A 15,825-nucleotide genomic window follows, 5' to 3' on the forward strand; every position below is an offset into this window, starting at 1 on the left:
GGGCTTGAAAGAAGTGCTGCACTGCTGTCCAGGGCACTTTGACTCGTTCTGTGCCTTCTTTGGGGGTAAGGAAAAGGGGGTGAAGACTCGGAGCTCTGGTGTCATTTAGGGCACCCCAATGTCCCTAGGAGAGGGAGCCACACTGCAGTGGAAGAGCAGGTGAGTGGGGAACAAGGTGGGGGGGGGGGGGGGGGGGGTCAAGCTGAGTTGCCCTCCCCCAGAGGGACGCAAAGCTGCTAGAAATTTCACAAGGAGGAGTGGGTGTAGAATGCTAAAACCTGTCAAGTTTTTCATTTTTATAGGTATTGGCAAATAATAGGAATTTATCTCTAAATTCATTTGGAAAGAAACCCTCTCTCTATCCACTCATTTGTATACAGGAAACTCTGACTAGAGATGGGTAGTAGTTTTGAAAATGAAGACATAACGTTTTTATCTAGGAATGAACCGATCAAGTGCCCTGAACCCGAAAGAACAGCTGCAGGGGCTGAAGGGAATGGAGAGGGCTCTCTGGCACCTTTTGCCTCCGTTCTCTGTCTGCCCCTAAAGGCCTGAGCTCGGCGGTACTGCTGCCGCCTTGTGGACAGAGAGCGGTACTGCCCCCCCCGACCCAGCGCGTTTTCCTTTCAGTTGTAAAACCGCAAACATCGCAATATTCCTCTGACACCAGCGGTTCTAGGAAGTAGAGCTGTAAGTGGCCTTGGCCTCCCTTAGGCCGTCATGTCAACATACTCTGAAACATTAGGGTGGAAGTTATTCTACCTCTTGAACAGAGGTATCTTTTCCCTACAGGTGCTTGTGCCATAGTTTGGATTCTGTTTCCTAACATTTCTAGTGTGACAGAGTTTACCATAGAGACAATCTGCTCGGAGGTAACACTTTGGGGGGCATGGCAGTCCTGGGTGTGTATTCTGAACTCCTTCCAAATGTTAGGTTTGAAGTATTTCTTAGGAAAACAGCACTACCTGATAACGCTGATAAGAGTCGATAAATCCTTCCTGGATGCTTAAGCTCTGTTTTTGTCACTGTTATCTTATCACTTAGTAGGGGCAGTCCGCAGATAAAAGAAACAGAATAATTGCTTTACACCATTCTCTGAGTTAGTTACATAGAAGTATTGTAGTTTCTATTTTAACATTTTGCTAAAGCCTACTCATATGAAATACACAGTGCATACATAAACTGGCATATTACACTATACAAAGCAGTTAAAATAAGTACAAGTTGTACCGTATCAAAATACTTGTGATGCAAAAAGCTAATCTATGAATGGGAAAGCCAATATTGTTTTATCGTCTACAACACCCGACCACTGTGGGGGAGGAGGGTGAGCAGCGGGCCCGCAGCGGGCGGAGGGCAGGCAGGGGGACGCGGGCACGTAACTTCGGACAGGAAGCTGATCTCCGCCAGTCGGGGCAGGCCAAGTTCCCGCAGAAGCAGAAGCACTGCGGCAGAAGAGGCGCCCAGAGCCCGCAGAGGGCTCTGCACGCTCGCCCCACTCCCCGCTGCCGAGCCCCCTCCTCACCATGTCACCACCGCTCCCTAGGCCGTGTTGCTGTCGCAGAGACCGCCTTTGCGACCCGGAACCACTCCCGGGCTACACTCCTCTCCGCCCCCTGCCCCGAGTGCCGATGGGGCGCTCGGGGAGGGGCTCTGCGGGGGTCTTTTCGCCGGGACCTGGGCACGAGAGAGGGCCGGAGAAGGGGACGTGGGGGGGTCACGAGAGTCGGACCCACGGCGCCCGCGGACCCTTCGGGGAGCCCAGGCTCCGCCCCACGCTCCCACGGGCCGCAGCCTGACGGCTCCCAAGCCTGCCAATCCCGGCCCGCCTTTCTCCGCCCGCCCTGTCCAATCACAGCCGCCCTTTCAATCCGGGCGCCGTCCCGCCAATCTCAGTCCGCTCAGTCGCGGCCCGGCCCCTCAGCCTGGTCCCACTCCCCCGTACGCCTGAGGCGCCGCTCCCGCCACCGCCGCTTTGGGTGCCGGCGGAGCTGTGTTCCCGCTGCCGCTGCCTCGGCAGGCGCTGTTGGGGCCGGGAAGGGCGGCCGGGAGCTTCCAGTTCAGGTCCTGGTCGGGATTAGATTCTGGTCCAGGGAAACGGGCAGACGGCGGGGAGCGGGCGGACGCGGCCCCTGCAATGGCGGCGGTAGGAGCAGCGCTTGAGGGGACTGCGGGAGGTCGCGGAGCCGAGCGCGGCGGGAATGGGCGGGCTGGGATTGGTGGGGCCGGCAGGCGCTGCCTCGGGTTGTGATTGGCTGGCTGGTCCGGCCCTGGGGCATAAATAGCGTGCGTTGAGACAGCGCAGGCGTCAGTTCGGCGGCGGAGTTGGAGCGACGGGAGCTGTGGCTGCGCGATCGGAGGAGCGGCGCCGTGGGAGCGACGGGAGCTGCGGATGCGCGATCTGAGGAGCGGCGCTGCGCCAGGACGGGACCCCAGTGGCTGCTGATCGGGGGAGCGCTGGTGAGCACAGACGCGACGCCTGCGGCAGCATCTGGGAGCCGGTCGTGTCCAGTTCTTTCTGCCGCGCCCTGCGCGGCTTGGGTAGCTGGCGGCTGGTGTGCGGCCTGGAGTGGCGCGGGGGGGGGAACCGGCTGCTGTCACTGGGGGCCGGGAAGAAGCCGTTTCGCGGTTTCTGGATTTAAAGTATTGTTCAGAATACGAAGAATAAAGCTTGCTTTTTTTGCATTTTTATTACTTTATTTTGTTTCTACTTAGAATGATTTTTTTCTTTATTGTGTTACTTTATTATTGCTTGTTTTATTACATCTTTTTGGTTTGATTTGTTTACTAGATATCTGATGTTAATTCAGTAAGGGTTGTGGGACTGGGGCTGAAACGCCAGTTGTGAGATCAGTGGGGACATAAAACCCCAGGGTGTGGAATAATGATGTTGACATGAGTCTGGCCCAAAACAATGTGGAGCGGTGGAAATGCTGGAGCTAGAAAAATGCCATGGGAGAAGGGCACGGAGCTGCAGCACAGGGCCTGCAGGATATGCCTGGGGGTTCCCAGCTGCTGCCCCATGGTACCAAGCAGAGAGGCTGAGGGTGTGGGGGCTCAGAGGGGTTCCAGGGCCCAAGAACCAGCCCAAAGGGTGCCTTTTGGGATGGGGGAGTAGAAGCCCGGTGGCTATTCCCAGCCCCTGGAGCTGCCCGAGTAGATGAGGGGGCTTTTGTGCAGGTGCTGGGCTGAGAGCCAGAGTGAGGGAGAAGGTAGATGTTATGCTTCAGGCCTCAAGTGTCCCCAAAGTTGGGATCCTACAGGGGTGGGTGGGTGGGACAGCTTCTAGAGACATTGAAATGATGGCAGTAACTGATTTGTGACCTTATCAACAAGCCCCAAGTTGCAGTGAGAAGCAGGAGCAGCTTTTAGCTACAGCCAGTAGGAAGCTGAGGAGCTGGAGCTGAGGCAGCAGAGCTGGAGGAGACAGAAATATGGTAGGGTTTGGGGTAAAACCCCTGTGGGGCTGGGAATAAGGAATGTGGAGCTGGGAGGTGAACTGCAGAGCTGTTCACCTGTTAACAGCTGAAATTGCTGTTAAGAGCTGCGATCTGAGCTCAAACCACAGAGCTAGAGCTAAAGTAAAGATCCTGCCCTAAGAAGCAGTACTAGCATTATGTGGCACTGCTGTGAAGATGTTGAGCAGGAAGTGGAACAGAAGAGCTGGCAGTGAAATAAAGCATGTGGGACTGGAGCTGAAATCACTGGGGCCAGGGTGGGGACTGCAGTGCTGCAGCATCAATCACTGCTCAAAGGGATACTCACTGTAGATCTGAAGAATAACCATAGAATGAGACACACAAACGAAAAAACTGGAAATAGAATGACAACTGCCAGAATGGGGTGAGAATGGTGATATGAAATGAATGAATGAATGTGGACATGAAATCTCACAACTGCAGCCAAAGCCAAAACCCTGTTGTCTTAACCTGAGAGCAGCTTTGCCTGTCAGAGCTGGAGAAAAGTGCCAGCTAGGGGGGAGACAGCTGGCAGTGAAATACAGCTTGTGGGTCAACAGCTGAAATCACTGGGGCTGGGAAAGGGGAACGGTGGGGTTGGGATTGAGACTGCACACAGGATGGAAACTGAGGGCGGACATGGAGACTGTATGATTTATGTGACAAACTCATTGCAGGCCTGTGATATGGATGTAGAAGCCTGGTATTGTGACTGAAAGTAGAGCAGGAATTGTGCAGTAGGGAAAGAGGGCTGCAGCCATGCGCCGCAAAACCCGTAGATGCCATGATATTTCCTAGATCAGTGATTGCATCTCTCGTGAACGAGCTGAAATGACTGTGGCGCTGGGATTGTGGTTGAAAATGGATAAGAAACTGTAGGGCTGAGAACAGGGCTGTGGGCATGGAGGTGAGCTTACATAGGGGATGGCACAGAGACTTTAGTGTTCTTGCAACGAAATCACTGTAGGCCTGTGGCATGTATGCAGGGGCTGGGGATTGTGACTGAAAGGAAAACAGGATGTGTGGTGGGGAAAAGGGGGCTGCAACCTTGCGCCTGAAAACCGAGTCGATGATAGATGGTTGCCTGGGCTTGTGATAGCACCTCTTGGGGTTGAGGTGACATCACTGTGGGGCTGGGAGAAGGACTGCAGGGCTGGGACTTTGAATGAGAATGGAAAAGGTACTAGACATGTGAATGGGGCTGTGGGCATCAGGGTGAACGTATGCAGGGGCTGGCATAGTGACTCGGGATTGTTGGATGGAAGCAAAAATCACTGCTGGGCTGTAATATTGCTGGTGGCGTTGGCTTAGAGAGCCTTGGGCAGGAGCTGAATTGTTGCCGAGCTGGAGCCAAAACCAAGATGCTGCCCTTTGAAGCTGAAGAACCACAGAGCTGGAGCTGGCAGTAAAATAAAGCTTGTGGGTCAAGAGTTGAAGTCACTGGGCCTGGAGCTGTCATTGCGCATCTGGGATCGGGGCTGAACAGGGCATAGGAACCATAGGGCTGGCACAGAGACTTTAGCGTTCTTGTGCTGAAATCACTGTAGGCCTGTGACATGCATGCAGGGGCTCGGTGTTTGGAGCAGTGGCCGGTGAAAAATGAAACGCCCAGGCTAGATAAGTGTCCAGCCAACCTCCAGCCAGTCAGGCACTTCCCCAACCCGGAGTCAGGGGCTTGTGCCCAAGGCGATGTCAAGCCTTGCGGACGTGTGGCCGCAGTAAAGAGCTCCGAAGTCGCAGGATGTAATGAAGAGGCGACCCTCAGTTTCTTCGGGGGGCGGTTTTATTGGTAGGGAAACGTGCAGGTTCAGGTAGAAGAAGCTGAGAGCCCCGAGGCAGGGAAAAGCCTCGGTTTTACAGAGGGTGGGAGGGGTGAAAGATAGCAAATCAGAGAGGGATACATTAAGGATTGGCATGATCGGAGAACCCATCAAACACAGCTGCGGGAGGGACCCTGGCCCCTAACCCAATCACTTGACACTCTGGCCCGAACTCTCTAGAAAAAGAGGCAGGGGTGTCGAGTGACAGGCAGGCTGCCAGGGGTGGGGAACAAGAAAGATACATTTGGTAACCAAGACAACTGGGGAGGGGTTTGGGGATTGACACAAACTGGTAACAGGGCAGGACTTTCTGAGAGAACAATGGAGGGAAAACTGAACAAGCATAAAACACACCACAACAGGTGTTGTGACTGAAAGTGGAACAGGATGTGTGGTAGGAACCAGGGGGCTTCAACCTTACGCCTGAAAACCCTGTCGATGATAGAATATTGCCTGGGCTTTTGATGGCACCACTTGGGGTTGAGCTGAAATCACTGTGGGGCCGGAAAGTTGACTGTGGGGCTGGACTTTGAATGAGATTGGAAAAGGTACTGGACATGTGAATGGGGCTGTGGGCATGGAGGTGAACTTATGCAGAGGCTGGCACCAAGACTGGGGATTGTTGGGTGGGAGCTAAAATCACTGCAGGGCTGTGATATAGCAGGTGAGGTGGGCTTAGAGTGCCTCGGGTGGAAGCTGAATTATTGCTGAGCTGGAGCCGTGACAGAGACACTGACCTTTGAAGCTGGAGAACCAGAGAGCTGGAGCAGGAATACAAGAGCTGGGAGTAAAATAAAGCTTGTGGGTCAAGAGCTGAAAGAGCTGAAATCACTGGGCCTGCAGCAGTCATCATTGCATATCTGGGATCGGGGTGGAACATGGCATCAGGACCATAGGGCTGGCACGGAGACTTTAGTGTTCTTGCACCGAAGTCACTGTCGGCCTGTGACGTGTATGCAGGGGCTGGGTATTGTGACTGAAAGTAGAACAGGATCTGTGGTGGGGAAAAGGGGGCTTCAACCTTGCGCCTGAAAACCCCGTTGATGATAGAATACTGCCTGGGCTTTTGATGGCACCACTTGGGGTTGAGCTGAAATCACTGTGGGGCCGGAAAGTTGACTGTGGGGCTGGGACTTTGAATGAGATTGGAAAAGGTACTGGACATGTGAATGGGGCTGTAGGCATGGAGGTGAACTTATGCAGGGACTAGCCCCGAGACTGGGGTTTGTTGAGCGGGAGCTAAAATCATTGCAGGGCTGGAATATTGTTGATGAGGTGCGTTAGATTGCCTCGGGGGCGAGCGAAATTGTTGCAGAACTGGATCCCAGACTGAGATGCTGCTCTTTGAAGGTGGAGAACCAGAGAGCTGGAGCTGGAAGAAGATAGCTGGGAATAAAATAAAGCTTGTGGGTGAAGAGCTGAAACAGCTGAATTCACTGGGCCTGGAGCTGTCATCATTGTGCGTCTGGGATCAGGGCTGAAGACGGCGTAGGAACCATAGGGCTGGCACAGAGACTTTATCGTTCTAGTGCCAAAATCACTGTAGGCCTGTGACATGCATGCAGGGGCTGGGGATTGTGACTGAAAATAGAACAGGATGTGTGGTGGGGAAAAGGGGGCCACAACCTTGCACCTGAAAACCGAATCGATGATAGATGATTGCCTGGGCTTGTGATAGCACTTCTTGGAGGTGAGCTGAAATCAGTGTGGGGCCGGGGAGTTGACTGCAGGGCTGGGACTTTGAATGAGAATGGAAAAGGTACTAGACCTGTGATTGGGGCTGTAGGCATGAAGGTGAACTTATGCAGGGGCTGGCAAAGTGACTGGGGATTGTTGGGCAGGAGCTAAAATCACTGCAGGGCTGTGATATTGCTGGTGGGGTGGGCTTAGAGTGCCTCGGGCAGGAGCTGAATTGTTGCAGAGCTGGAGCCAAGACCAAGATGCTGCCCTTTGAAGCTGGAGAACCAGAGAGCTGGAGCTGCAAGAAGAGAGGTGGCAGTAAAATAAAGCTTGTGGGTGAAGAGCTGAAAGAGTTGAATTCACTGGGCCTGGAGCTGTCATCATTGCACATCTGGGATTGAGGCTGAACACGGCATAGTAACCATAGGGCTGGCACAGAGATGGTAAAATAAAGCTTGTGGGCCAAGAGCTGGAAACGCTGAAATCACTGGGCCTGGAGCTGTCATCATTGAGGGTGTGGGATTGGAGACGAACAGGGCATCGAAAGCTACAGCTGGCACAGAGACTTTAGCGTTCTTGTGCCAAAATCTCTGTAGGCCTGTGACATGGCTGCAGGGACTGGGTATTGTGACTGAAAGTAGAACAGGATGTGTGGTGGGGAAAAGGGGGCTTCAACCTTGCGCTTGAAAACCAAGTCGATGATAGATGATTGCCTGGGCTTGTGGTCGCATCTCCTGGGGTTGAGCTGAAATCAGTGTGGGGCCGGGGAGTTGACTGCAGGGCTGGGACTTTGAATGAGATTGGAAAAGTTACTAGACGTGAATGGGGCTGTGGGCATGGAGCTGAACTTCTGCAGGGGCTGGCAGTGAGACTGGGTATTGTTGGGCAGGAGCTAAAATCACTGCAGGGCTGGAATATTACTGGTGAGGTGGGCTTAGAGAGCCTCGGGCAGAGCTGAATTGTTTCAGAGCTAGAGCCAAGACCAAGATGCTGCCCTTTGAAGCTGGAGAACCACAGAGCTGGAGCTGCAAGAAGAGAGCTGGCAGTAAAATAAAGCTTGTGGGTGAAGAGCTGAAAGAGCTGAAATCACTGGGCCTGGAGCTGTCATCATTGTGCGTCTGGGATCGGGGTGGAACATGGCATAGGAACCATAGGGCTGGCACTGAGATTTTAGTGTTCTTGCACCAAAATCACTTTAGGCCTGTGACATCCATGCAGGGGCTGGGGATTGTGACTGAAAGTAGAAGAGGATTTGTGGAGCCTAAAAGGAGGCTGCAATATTGCCCCTGAAAACCCCGTCAATGTCATGCTATTGCCTACATCTCTGACTGCATCCCTAGGGATCGAGCTGAAATGACTGTGGTGCTGGGATTGTGGTTGAAAATGGATAAGAAACTGTAGGGCTGAGAAGGGGGCTGTGGGCATGGAGGTGAATTTATGCAGGTGCTGGCTCAGTGACTGGGGGTTTTTGGGCGGGATCTAAAATCACTGCAGGGCTGCCATATTGATGGTGGGGTGAGAATTTGAAATGGTTATCAGTGGAGACGGTGAACAGTATTTATCACTTGTTTCTGACAGAAGTCATAATGATACCTAAACTTCAATTGTATGGTCTTTTCGAGATTTATCAGCCAATGAACCCAAATAAAAAGAAGACATGAATCCTGTCAAGAATTACCTTTTTTTTTGAGGAAAATCAGTTTTTAGATGACATACCATATTTATCAGCTAGAATCACTAGTGTTACACACTATTCTTGATGACAGTGAATTTTGAAAAAAGCTCAATAAAATGTGCTTCAGAAGAAAATGCAGTAGTCTAATTAGAAAAACATATGGGATCTCCCAAGAAAAACAATCTACATAACTTTTTTCAACAGGATATTTACATTATGGTAATAATTTTAAATTTATATTTACCTTTCCTATTTCTTTTCTTTTCATGTAAAAGTTTAGTCCACTTAAACTGAAGATGTGAAATAAAAAATCAACTTTTAATGCTGTTGCAGTTACTTGTTTATTTTGTATAATTAGCGTGAGTAATGGCATAGCTAGGATTCACCTCATCACATGAAAATATTAAAGGCATTTTGTTGAGAAATGTTGGGTTTCCTGCCCCTTCTTTGTTTAAATTCAGGAAAAACAATTAAATCTCTTACATGTAATTACCATATAGTTTTAATGAACAGTAGCATTGCCCATATAGCCTAAATGGCTGGACCATGTTCTAGTGTTTGAGGAAGTCAGTTCCATAGCTGAACCCACTCTATTTGCAGCTGGCATTTTCTGTGAGGATTAGATGTATTGTGCATATTCACATACCCCTTGAAAAGCTCTGTCTTTCACCTCCACGAAAGTTCAGTATTTTTCTGGGAATGTTGCCAAACCTGATCTCCTTTTATGAGTGGGTGACCTGCCTAATAGATGAGAGAAAGGCAGTGGATATGTCTACGCAGACTTGAGTAAAGCTTTTGACATGCTTTCCCACAGAATGCTCCTGGAGGGGCTGCAGCCTGTGGTTTGGCTGCATGGCTGGACCCAGAGAGTAGTGGGGAATGATGTTAAATCCAGTTGGCAAAGGGTCACAAATGGGATTCTCCAGGGCTCAGTTTTGGGACGAGTCCTTTTTGGACTGTGGTCTGGACAAAGGAATCAAGTGCATCCTCAGTAAGTCACAGGAAGGACCAGTTTGTGTGGGAGTTTTGATTCATGGGGAGAAGGCTCTGCAAAGCCTGGATCCATGGGCCAAGGTCAACTGTGATGTCCAACAAGGCCAAGTGCTGGGTCCTGCACTTGTGTCACAACAACCCTGTGGAATGCTCCAGGTTTGGGCAAGAGTGGCTGGAAGGCTGCCCAGCAGGAAAGGACTCAGGGGTGCTGGTCGACAGGAGCTGTATATCAGCCCAGGTGTGTGCAGGTGGGCAAGAAGGCCATTGGCACCTGTACCAGCCACAGTGTGGTCACTGCACCAAGGCAGTTGGTGTCTCTTGTGCTGGCACTGCTGGGGCGCCTCCAATCCTGCAGGCAGTTTTGAGCCCATCACTTCCAAAAGGACATTATGGTGCTGGAGCATGTCTAGAGAACGGTAATAGAGCTGGAGAAGGGTCTGGAACATAAGGCCTGTGAGGAGCAACTGAGGGTACTGGAGTGTTTAGGCCTGAGAAAAGAAGGTTCAGGAGAAACTACCTGAAAGGAAGTTGTGGCAAGGTGAGGGGTCAGCCTCTTCTCACAGTCATTTAGTTACAGGACAAGGGAAAATGACCTCAAGCTGCACTGCAGGAGATTCAGGTTGTATATTAGAAGAATTTCTTCACTGAAGGAGTGGTTAAGCATTGGAGCAGACTCCCTAGGAAAGTAGAGGAATGTCCATCTCTGGAAGTGTTCAAAAAATGAGTAGATGTGGCACTTCCTGATATAGTGTAGTGTTATTTGGTGGTATTCAGTTAAAGGTTGGACTTGATGATTTAAGAGGCCTTTTCCAGCTTAATGATTCCATGATTCTTGGCTTTTTGTGCTTTGCTGCTTTCTTAGTGACTGCATGAAATGTGACCAAAGTATGCTGTAGCATCGTAAATGTATCTCCCAGGAAAAAACTATTAATTTTAAAATTATTATTAAAAGGGGATTAAATTAAAATAAATAAGATTATTTTTTATTAATTAATTTTATTAACTAATTAATTTAGGGGATTAATAAAATTAAAAGGGGATTAATCAATGCAGATATATTACATGACACTTTGAAAGTAAGTGTGACCGAACACATAGGGAATCGCCAAGACAGTTAATGATCTGAGTTAGCCTGTTTCTGTTAGGGAGTTCATTTGGTCTTTTGTTTACTGTTTGCAAGCATTAGGATAAAGGGCAGGTACAGGAACAAACCATAGACTGGATGCAAAGTTTTTATAAAGGCCATATCCAGCCTGCAGAAGTTGGTTTGACTACTCTGGCTTGAGAGTCTGTGTTCTTAAAATAAAATTATATGGCTCTCTCAGATCTCCTAGGATTACGTTCCAAACCTTGCATTACTGTCTTATATCAGTGAAATATTACAAATTGTGCTACTGGTACTTTTTTACAAAAGGAACTATAACAATATCATGGTTTTCTGAAGGAAAAGTCTTTGAAACTAAAAGCTGAAATGTGTGTGAGCTTATTTTGCATTGTTTATATGACTGTATTGTTGCTTTGAGATCTTCCTACATTTTGTGTGCTAAACTATATTTAGTTATTAAATACACAAAAAATTTATGTCTGTAATTTTAGATCTATTGTTGCACAGGATTTCTGGCTATAACACACCAGTTGCATTAAGTACATGTTGACTTGCTAGGTTGGTGGCTTTGTGAATATCAGTTACCTTCTGGAGGTCTCAATGGACGACCAGAGAAGGTATTGTGCGTGTTCTTTTCTTTGTTCAAACCTCAACAGAGATTGCTTTTTCTGAAGCTGAGCTATTGCAAAATGTCATGACTTCTATAAAACATTTAGTAAACTTTTCAAAGAAGTCAGGCCTTCATCCTGATTCTTTCTTTTGTTACTAACACCTGTCATGCAGTCCTTAGCCATGCTTCATTTGAGTCCTCAGTACAGCAAAGTACACATGCTGAAGGATGTCTTGCTGACCACTTGAACCATTATCCTGTTAAACTGGGTCTTTAATATTTTCTGACTTGGGGAATGATCTTTTCTATAGGATTTGTATAAAGATTACTGTTCTACTGGATGTAAATCCTGAATGTCATAGTGTTCCACATCACACTAGAGATTTATGTAACCTAGAATAATCTCTGGCAAATAGATAATCATCCAACAGATTCCCCTGCTTCCCCCCTTGCCCCCAGAATACAAATAGTTGATATGAACTTCTCTGTATTTCCTCTTGAAAGAAATGCTGTGGTTTTTCAGCCTCTCTCACAGAAGGTGAAGTCTTTAAAAATCACATTCTTGTGGTCATGTTTCTTGAAGAAGTTTGAAAAAGATAGTTTCCTTTCCTGAAAACAGAAGTCCACTGAAAAGAGACTCTGTCAAGAAATTCTTTTACTCCAAAGAGACTCTTAAGTGTTGTGTCTCCACAGGAGTATTATGATAGCACACCTGATAATGTGCAGAATTACCAGTAAAATTTGCAACATTATGTTTAAAACCCAGGCAAATATTTAATCTGCCTCTCTGCTTGCCAGTTACCTGATGTATGTTATTCATGGTGGGTGCTAGCTTCTTTGAAGATGATTGGTAGGATACAGTGGATTGACAGAGAGAAACTGCGCTGCTTTATTTTGGCGTGCCAGGATGAGGAGTCTGGAGGATTTGCTGACAGACCAGGAGATATGGAATGTGATATTTTTTCTAAATAAAGTACACATGAAAATTTCAACTGGAAATTTCATCTTTTGTTTGAGTGCAACTCAACTCATGGTCTAGGTGGGTTTTGCAGAGGCTGCAGTTTACTCTGAAGTAAGAATAGTGTAGAGTTGCCATTGAAGGCCTGCTTGGGGAGTGCATTCTTTATAATGCACATGCATCCCCCAGTGAAGTCAGTTGCCATTCCTCACAAAATCTGGTTTGGTCCCCCATAACACACTCAACACAAACCATTTCTCACAAGACCATTTGGAAGATGTGTGTAAAAACGCTCTGTTTGGTGGTGGGTTTTCCAGTGCGTGTGTGGGTTCTTTGGGTTTATTATTTTGTTTTGTGAAATGATCTGCAAGCAAAAGTTTGGTGTAGGTTAAATAGTCTTCAACTCTCTTGGTCGTTTTGTCTGATCTAATTAAATCAGGAGTTTTTATTAAGAATCCCCATACACTAACTTTCATTCTTTGCTAGCCCAGCCACTGAATAAATCTTGTAGCTGACATTTGTCTAGCTGAGGGAGGAAGAAGCTTTTGTGATAACATCATCAAGAGGCTGGTGCTATGGTTTTTTTGCTTGTTGAGAAAGCAGTTACAATTTTGCCAGTCTGTTCTCTTTGGTTTCAAGTGGAAGTAACTGATATTGTCCCAGTGAAATGGCAAATAAAGTTTTTATTTTTCAAGAGTGCTGGACAGATAAAATAAAAAGTATTGTTAGACTTCATTCCTTTTGAACACTTGGCTTATTTGTTAATGGTCTGGAAAGGTATTGGCTGTTTTTATTGCAGCTGCCCAGTCTGCTCCCTTCTCCAGAAATACATTAAAAAATAAAGTAACTTTTTATTTTTTTGCAAGCAGCTACTTTATTCCCAGCTGGGGGAGAAATCTGTTAACTCCGATCTGTCATTTGGAAAGTGTTTTTGTGTTCTTAAAATAGGAAGAGTTTTGTATTTCTAAGGAGCTTAGAGGAAGACCTTTTCTGTTTTCAGAATACTTGAAGAAAAGCCCAGACTTGAAGTCTAAATGCTTTTCTATCTTTGAGTAATGAAATCTTTGTATCTTCTTGGAAGAGTATCTCTGAAGAGCCTTTTCTCTATAACTAAGGAGAGCACCTTTGGGACAGCTTTTCCATGTCACATTAGCAGTCATTTAATATTATTTTTACCCATCTTCGATTGCTGAAGTGTAGAAATGTATACTCCTGTAGAAATGAGGACTCCCAGGTTTTTGCTTTATTCTTGCAGAAACATAGTCCTAACAGACCTTGTTGTTTTGGGGTATTTTGTGTTTGGGTTGTTTTTTCATTTGTTTGTTTTGTAGGGGGGAGAGGGGGTGATGGTCGTGTGGTTTAGGAGTTTGGGGAGTAAAGAACTTTTTATTTCTTTATTTTTTATTTTATTTTTGTTTTGTATTTATTTTTTGTTTTTACTTATTGTTTTTATTTTATTTTATTACTTCTGGGAGGTTTTGCTGCTTCCCTCTGAAGGTTTTGCAGCTCAGCTCTGTATTTGGAGACCAATAAGGAGCATTATGATGTTTCTGAAGAACAAATGGGGAATTTATGGAAGTGGTACCTGTAGATGATCCAGTTTACTTTTAAAATGTTAATTATCTTTGCTTCTACCACCCTGTGATATTGCATGCTAATAGACAAATGTGAGTGCTTTCTGTCTAACTTGGAGTAGAAAATCATCTCAGCAGCAGACAATTGACAAGCATGCCTGAGTAAATCATAGTATTGTAAATGCCTGCTAAGGAAATTTCTTGCCTGTCGGCACATGTTAGCACAAATGAAAATTTATTCAGTTGTATTGTCTTCCCCAGAGAAGCCATGGAGATTTTCTGGTTTTTTGTTGGCAAATGAAAATTCATTCCATACAAGTGAAAAACCAGTTGACTTTTGGAAACAGACACAAGATTTCTTTTTTCTTCCAGGTGGATCCATTTGACACCTTATTTGGTATTGCTGGACAATCTTTATTAGGAGAAGAACAAATTAAGGCTGTCAATCCTGTCTTTTGTATGCCAGAAGACGTCCTTCGAAGAATAAACGTACAGCCTGAGCTTGTAAGCTAAGCCTCGTAAAAGACAAAAGCTTTGTATTGCTTTTTGGTTTTACTAATTTATAATCTGATCTGTGAAACTGTCAGCATATTCTTCTTTCAGATGTGTTTACATTATGGAAGTAAAGCAATAGCTTTGCTATGGACTTTGTCACTTTATAAATTGTTTCAGAACAGGCTGGTTCTCTTAATCTGAGTGTAACATGTTATTTTGTTGTATTCTAAGTTGTGTAGAAACATTTCAATTCTGTATTTAAATGTATGGGCCTTGGCTTTTTTTTTTTTTAATATAATATTCAAATCAGAGCTTGACTGTGTGAATGCTTAACTTTTCTATTCCTGTAATATCAACTATGCTAGTACTGGTCTTCATACAGGCCTCTTTTGATGGGGGATCATGCAAAGCACTTTAAAAAAACAAAAAAAAACACCCCAAACCAAACAAACCAATAAAATCCTACCTGAAGCATGCACACTTACCTCACACTTACATATTTAATTATTCCTGTTCACATTTGCCATCACTTTTCTATACTGAGAAACAGCTGCTTCTTCTCACAGTAATTGATACCAGTAATACCGTAATACCATAGTTATGGTTCTTTTAAATATACAGATGTCTTCATTTATTGATGAGTCCCTTAAACAAAATTCCACTGATGCCTGAGATACAGCACATCTTGAGTATGTAGAGTGAAACTTGCTAGCATTAAACATTCTAGAGAAGGTCCCTGTTGGATGGTGACTTGTAACTGAACATAGAGTTGATGATAAATCTCTTGCTGGGTTGAAATCCTGATTTTGTAGCTTTTAAGACACTAATTGACAACACTTGATTTTGGTGTAGTTGGAAATAAAATAAGCTGTGGAAAATACTTGGGTGTATCCTCTTTGTCTTCATAGAAGTGCTAAGATTGCCTCTTAATTTACATTCCATACATCCTAGCTGAGATTGAATGATATTCCACTTGTAATATACAGTAAAAGGTAATTGGGAAGGGGAAGAAGTCTTTGATAATCTCTATACTTATGTTTAAATAAGGCCTAAAGTTGTTTCACCAGTACTTCACTCAGCAGAGATAGCCACCCAAAATTTGGCCTGCACAGTTTTCATACTAGCAGAACTGTATATTGATTTGTAGTCATTTAAAATAAAAACCCAAACCCACTGAATATAAAATATTTCCTTAGGCTACAATATTGAGAATTAATTTGATAACAGTAAAGACTACTCTAGCCATGACCAGCTTTTGAACCAAGTTCAGACACAGTAACAAAAGTGCCTTTTTGCACTTTTTAGTGCCTTTTTTAGCACTTCAGAAGCAAAGGCTTTATCTTGAGTACAGCAAAGCAGTCCAAAGTCCAATTTGGCTGGAGAGAGTGCCTTAAGTCACAGCAGTTAGGTGAACGGTTGAGCTTTTTCTATTCTTAAGGGTGTGTCATTATATCATT

General features: G+C 46.1%; 1 protein-coding gene across 3 annotated transcripts; it reads left to right on the forward strand.

Annotated features, from left to right (window-relative positions):
• The first annotated feature begins 1,160 nt into the window (after positions 1–1,160).
• LOC139599295 (uncharacterized) lies at positions 1,161–15,248 on the forward strand. 3 transcript variants are annotated; one of them, XR_011682212.1, is made up of 3 exons: positions 1,161–2,146; positions 2,306–5,031; positions 5,641–8,767. XR_011682212.1 is itself a non-coding variant. In XM_071446477.1 (3 exons), the coding sequence occupies exons 1-3, from the start codon at positions 1,270–1,272 to the stop codon at positions 14,384–14,386; spliced, it is 1,173 nt and encodes a 390-aa protein (XP_071302578.1). In that variant the 5' UTR covers positions 1,161–1,269; the 3' UTR covers positions 14,387–15,248. The 3 variants fall into 3 exon arrangements, 2 of the variants coding, with proteins under 2 accessions (XP_071302578.1, XP_071302579.1); XM_071446477.1 differs by lacking the exon at positions 5,641–8,767 and adding an exon at positions 14,246–15,248 and having other exon boundaries at positions 2,306–2,460; XM_071446478.1 differs by lacking the exon at positions 5,641–8,767 and having other exon boundaries at positions 2,301–2,699.
• The last annotated feature ends 577 nt before the right edge of the window (positions 15,249–15,825 follow it).

This window comes from Agelaius tricolor, unplaced genomic scaffold (assembly GCF_023055355.1).
Source record: "Agelaius tricolor isolate 1412-34295 unplaced genomic scaffold, bAgeTri1.0.p SCAF_22, whole genome shotgun sequence".
Classification (NCBI taxonomy): Eukaryota; Metazoa; Chordata; class Aves; order Passeriformes; family Icteridae; genus Agelaius; species Agelaius tricolor.

What these genes read in the sequence shown, in the direction of transcription:
- LOC139599295 (XM_071446477.1), top strand. Translation starts at nt 1,270, where the DNA reads ATGGGAAAGCCAATATTGTTTTATCGTCTACAACACCCGACCACTGTG. An exon ending in CGGCCCCTGCAATGGCGGCG is followed by an intron (nt 2,147 to 2,305) that starts GTAGGAGCAGCG and finishes GAGACAGCGCAG; the next exon opens with GCGTCAGTTCGGCGGCGGAG. An exon ending in TGCTGATCGGGGGAGCGCTG is followed by an intron (nt 2,461 to 14,245) that starts GTGAGCACAGAC and finishes TTTTTCTTCCAG; the next exon opens with GTGGATCCATTTGACACCTT.